The sequence below is a fragment of the Rattus norvegicus genome, chromosome 14, assembly GCF_036323735.1.
Source record: "Rattus norvegicus strain BN/NHsdMcwi chromosome 14, GRCr8, whole genome shotgun sequence".
Lineage (NCBI taxonomy): Eukaryota > Metazoa > Chordata > Mammalia > Rodentia > Muridae > Rattus > Rattus norvegicus.
Genome location: NC_086032.1, coordinates 80,991,931 through 80,995,660, shown reverse-complemented (window position 1 = coordinate 80,995,660; position 3,730 = coordinate 80,991,931). Strand labels below are relative to the sequence as shown.

General features: G+C 57.7%; 1 protein-coding gene across 2 annotated transcripts; it reads left to right on the top strand.

Annotated features, from left to right (window-relative positions):
- The first annotated feature begins 1,447 nt into the window (after window positions 1-1,447).
- On the top strand, window positions 1,448-2,964 carry Nicol1 (NELL2 interacting cell ontogeny regulator 1). 2 transcript variants are annotated; one of them, NM_001401543.1, is made up of 4 exons: window positions 1,448-1,492; window positions 1,680-1,822; window positions 1,978-2,066; window positions 2,853-2,964. In NM_001401543.1, exons 2-4 carry the CDS (start codon window positions 1,702-1,704, stop codon window positions 2,916-2,918), a joined length of 276 nt encoding a protein of 91 aa, NP_001388472.1. In that variant the 5' UTR covers window positions 1,448-1,492; window positions 1,680-1,701; the 3' UTR covers window positions 2,919-2,964. The 2 variants fall into 2 exon arrangements, with proteins under 2 accessions (NP_001388472.1, NP_001388473.1); NM_001401544.1 differs by having other exon boundaries at window positions 1,448-1,567.
- Window positions 2,965-3,730: the final 766 nt, after the last annotated feature.

Below are 3,730 nucleotides of genomic sequence, written 5' to 3'. Positions count from 1 at the left end.
TTTCCGGGGAGGGGCTCCGTGGCTCTGCCGGGCTCTGATTGATCACCATGGTCTCTGGAGAACGTTAGGCCAGATGGAGAGAGAGGTGGGGGCGGGGGGGCACTTAGCCAGGGTCAAAGTCCTTGGGGTAAAGGATTGTCAGTTGCTGACCCCAAGAAGACAGATGAAGGAGGGGGGTGCAGCAGGCTGGGTGAGGATGGAGGAGAGTGGGAGCTAGAGAGAAAGGAGAGGAGCAGACAGGTTTGTGTGAACTAAAGTTCTCTGAAGACATTGCCTCAGCTAACTGCTGTAAGTGACCGAGGTACAATCTTCATGGACCCCGGTGGTGAGCGAGGAGACTGAGAGTCAAAATGACCTTGGGCTTGCTTAATTAAGTCCTTTAATAGTTACCCTAACTTGTCTGTCTAACTTGGCATCCCGGTGACCAATATATTTCCCAGAATATATCACCGAGGGTCTCCCAAGCATAAAACTAGAGCCTCAAATTTTGAAACTCATGGAAGAGATCCCACCTGGAGATACGCCAATTTGTCCGGCATCTGCAATCTCAGCCCTGGGCAGTCCAGTGGTTTTGAGCACAGTTCCGTCCTGTCAGCGGTGACCTTTGGGGGCATGTTTGGGTGATCTGAATAGAAATCTCAGCGGTTTTTCTGAAGACTGTGTGCGTGGTGTGCCTGGGAAGAATCAACTGCGGGGTGACTCACCTGGACCTTCCAGCGTGGTTCATGGTCATGGTCAGTCTAGATCCTGGAATGAAACAGATCGGAAGGGAGACTATGTGCCTAAGCTGCAGAAGGGACACCCTCTCCAGAGCCTTGCTTTCCGAGGAAAGACGACTTCCTCTAGCTTGCGGACACGGCTGTGCACGGTGTTGGAGACACCGTGACAGGGCAGGGCACTACAGTGACAAACCAGTATGGCGCAGCGCCCCAGGCCCTCTTCTGACCCCTACCCCCACACCCCACACCCATCACGAGGCTCCCAGGTTCTAGTCAGGACTTTCAGAAAGGCGCACTCCCTCAGTTTGGGCGCGCGATTTCCCACCGGCTCAGGTCTGGTTGGTTGCCAGGGTTGGTCTCCCTTACGAATGAGCCCTGGATAGACCTGAGGTAGAAATCAGTGGCGGCCAGACACTGTAAATGGTCACGGTGGAGAACCAGCGCCCAGGCCCTGCAGGGAGGATCTGGCGGAGCATGCGGGGGCCTGAACAGGTGCTGGCCGAGGACTGAGCGCGCAGCCAGAGTGATGAGGTCGCGGCTGGCACCCTCAGCTGGTCTCCCGTGTCCTCCGCTGCACCCCTACGCGGTTGCGCCACGGAGCATCGCACAGAAGCAAGGCAACCAGAGCCCAGCGCGCGCGGCCGCGGCGTTTCCATGACGACGACGTCGGGGGCCCCCGGGTGGGGTCCGCTCGGGCGCATGCGCGCGCGTGCGGGTCGCGGTCCGTCTTTCCCGAGTCGCCCGCGCTGCTGTTCGCGGTTCTGTGGACCGCGGTAAGGGTGGGGTGGTGTCCGCGGGGGCACCGGCAGGGTGGGACTGGGCTAAGCGCACCTGAGCTCGCGGGATACGTGAGTAGGGCTGGGCTGTGGGTGGCGGGCTGTGGGTGGGCGTGGTCGGGGCATCACCAGTGAACCGGGGTGCAGCCAGGTGCGCAGCGCCGCTGACCGCTACTTGCTGCAGGGCGGCCTGGGCTCCCTCTGCCATGGCCCCCGCGCCCAGGTCCTTGCTGTCGCCGCCGATTTTGCTGCTGCTGCTGCTGCTGAGCCTGGCGCTGCTAGGCGCCCGCGCTGAACCCGCCGCCGGGAGCGCTGTCCCCGCGCAAAGTAGGTGCCTGCGGAGGGGGCGTGCGGGAGGCGTCTTTGTTTCCTACGCGGTCACTTCTTAGGTGGGAACTGGAGGGCGGGGGACAGGGACCGGAACGCCCTGGCAGGGGCTCAGCCTGTCCACCCTCACGTGACGCTGATTCGCGTCCCCTCAGGCCGTCCGTGCGTGGACTGTCACGCATTTGAATTCATGCAGCGCGCCCTTCAGGACCTACGGAAAACCGCCTACAGCCTGGACGCACGGGTAAGTACACAAGGTCAGGGAGGTCTGGATTTGACCGGTTGGCACCCCAAGATGTAGCCACTTTAGGGATCTGGGCCTAGGTCTCACCTGAAAACGCCCCCATGCCCTGCGCCAAGGTGTCAGGGCATTGTGTCCTGTGACTTGTGTACTCCAGGAATATGTATTCTTAAACCAGGATTTCCAGTGAGCGATGAGCCCAGAATAAGAAACTGAGGCTGGGGCACAGAGGCTATGGTGTGGGAGAAACGGAAAGCTAAGTTGGACCAAGAGATCTGGGTGTTTGTCCTGGAGTCTTAAGTTCTCACAGGTTGGGTGAACTTGGATCTCTCAATCCCTGGGGTGTAGCCCAGGAAGTTGACCTTCTTGTAAAGAGAATTGCTGGAAGCAGAAGGAAGGAAAGATCCCATCTAGACCCAGCCCTTTTGGGACAGTCAGAAGGGTACTCCATACAGTGGTGTTTCTCTCCGCTTCCCAGTGAGCAGGCATCCACTTGTTTTGTGGGTTGTGGGGTGAGAGTCCATGATGCATTGAGTATGGATGTGAGTTGAAAGATGGCTGAAGTGGTTGTTCTGGCGTAGGGATGAGTGTGAGGAGGGACTCCAGCAATGGGAGCTGCTCTGAAGGGAATGGAGGTGATAAGGCACCTAAGGGCACAGAGAGGCAAGATGAGGAGGCCCGGAAGTCCCTGCAGGGTACCCAGATGAAAGTGAAGGAACCAGGAAGGCCTGGGAAGGTGTCCGGTTAAGAGCTCTGACCTGTCTTTCTGCTGCTCTGGTTCCTTTGCAGACGGAGACCCTCCTGCTGCAGGCTGAGCGCCGGGCTCTGTGTGCCTGCTGGCCAGCTGGACGCTGAAGATCATTGGCCAGTGATGTTCCCTGTCAATAAATGCCTGCTAGCATGCCTGTGTCCTGTGTTTTGCTCTGGCCACCAGAGACCCCTCCTCCCCCATGTGGCCCTGTTAGAGTCCTCTCTAGGTCTTGGTTTCTCTGTTACAGGTGAGAGGAAGCTGTTTGTCCCATAAAAGCACCTTGCCGAGGCGCATTTGCCTGTCCATGCAAACACTTGCTGCTGACAGGGAAGTGAATTGGCCATCTCAGACCTGCCTCAGCCAGCATGCTCTTGTTTGGGGGTCAGGGGGTCGTGATACTGGCCTGTCCCCTCTGAGTTCCCTAAGGCCTCTCTGTACTGGAGTGGGCATGGCTTTGTGGAGGCCGAGCTCTGGAACCCTAACCTGGGGCTTCTGCAGGAGGGAACACCAGGGAGCAGCAGGCAGTGGGTAAACCTTCCAGGAGGGAGAGCAGTACGCATGGTTCTATCTGCAGCTCCAGGCTTGGCTCCTGGGCACCTTGACCTCTGGATGGGAGTTAGTGGTCCCTTTTATGTTTGCACATGTGTGTTAGATGCCTATCAGGCAAACCTCAGACAAAGTGAGGGGGCTCTCTCCTTTTATTGGAAAGTTTGTGCAAGTGAAATTAAAAGTTTCCCCCCTTAAATCAAGATAGGGCATGTGCACAACTATTGGAAACCCTTTCAGGAGAACATCAGGGGCTGAGGTTTTAGTACCTGCCTTGCCTTAGACACAACCATGGCCTGTCTGGGGCATGGTTCCTTGATTAGCCCCATGTCCCACAAAGAGTTAAATCATGGGGGTTGGGGGAAGCCTT

Coding starts and splice junctions, on each gene's coding strand:
- Nicol1 (NM_001401543.1), top strand. CDS start 1,702: ATGGCCCCCGCGCCCAGGTCCTTGCTGTCGCCGCCGATTTTGCTGCTG. Junction 1,823..1,977: donor GAGCGCTGTCCCCGCGCAAA/GTAGGTGCCTGC, acceptor GCGTCCCCTCAG/GCCGTCCGTGCGTGGACTGT. Junction 2,067..2,852: donor CCTACAGCCTGGACGCACGG/GTAAGTACACAA, acceptor GTTCCTTTGCAG/ACGGAGACCCTCCTGCTGCA.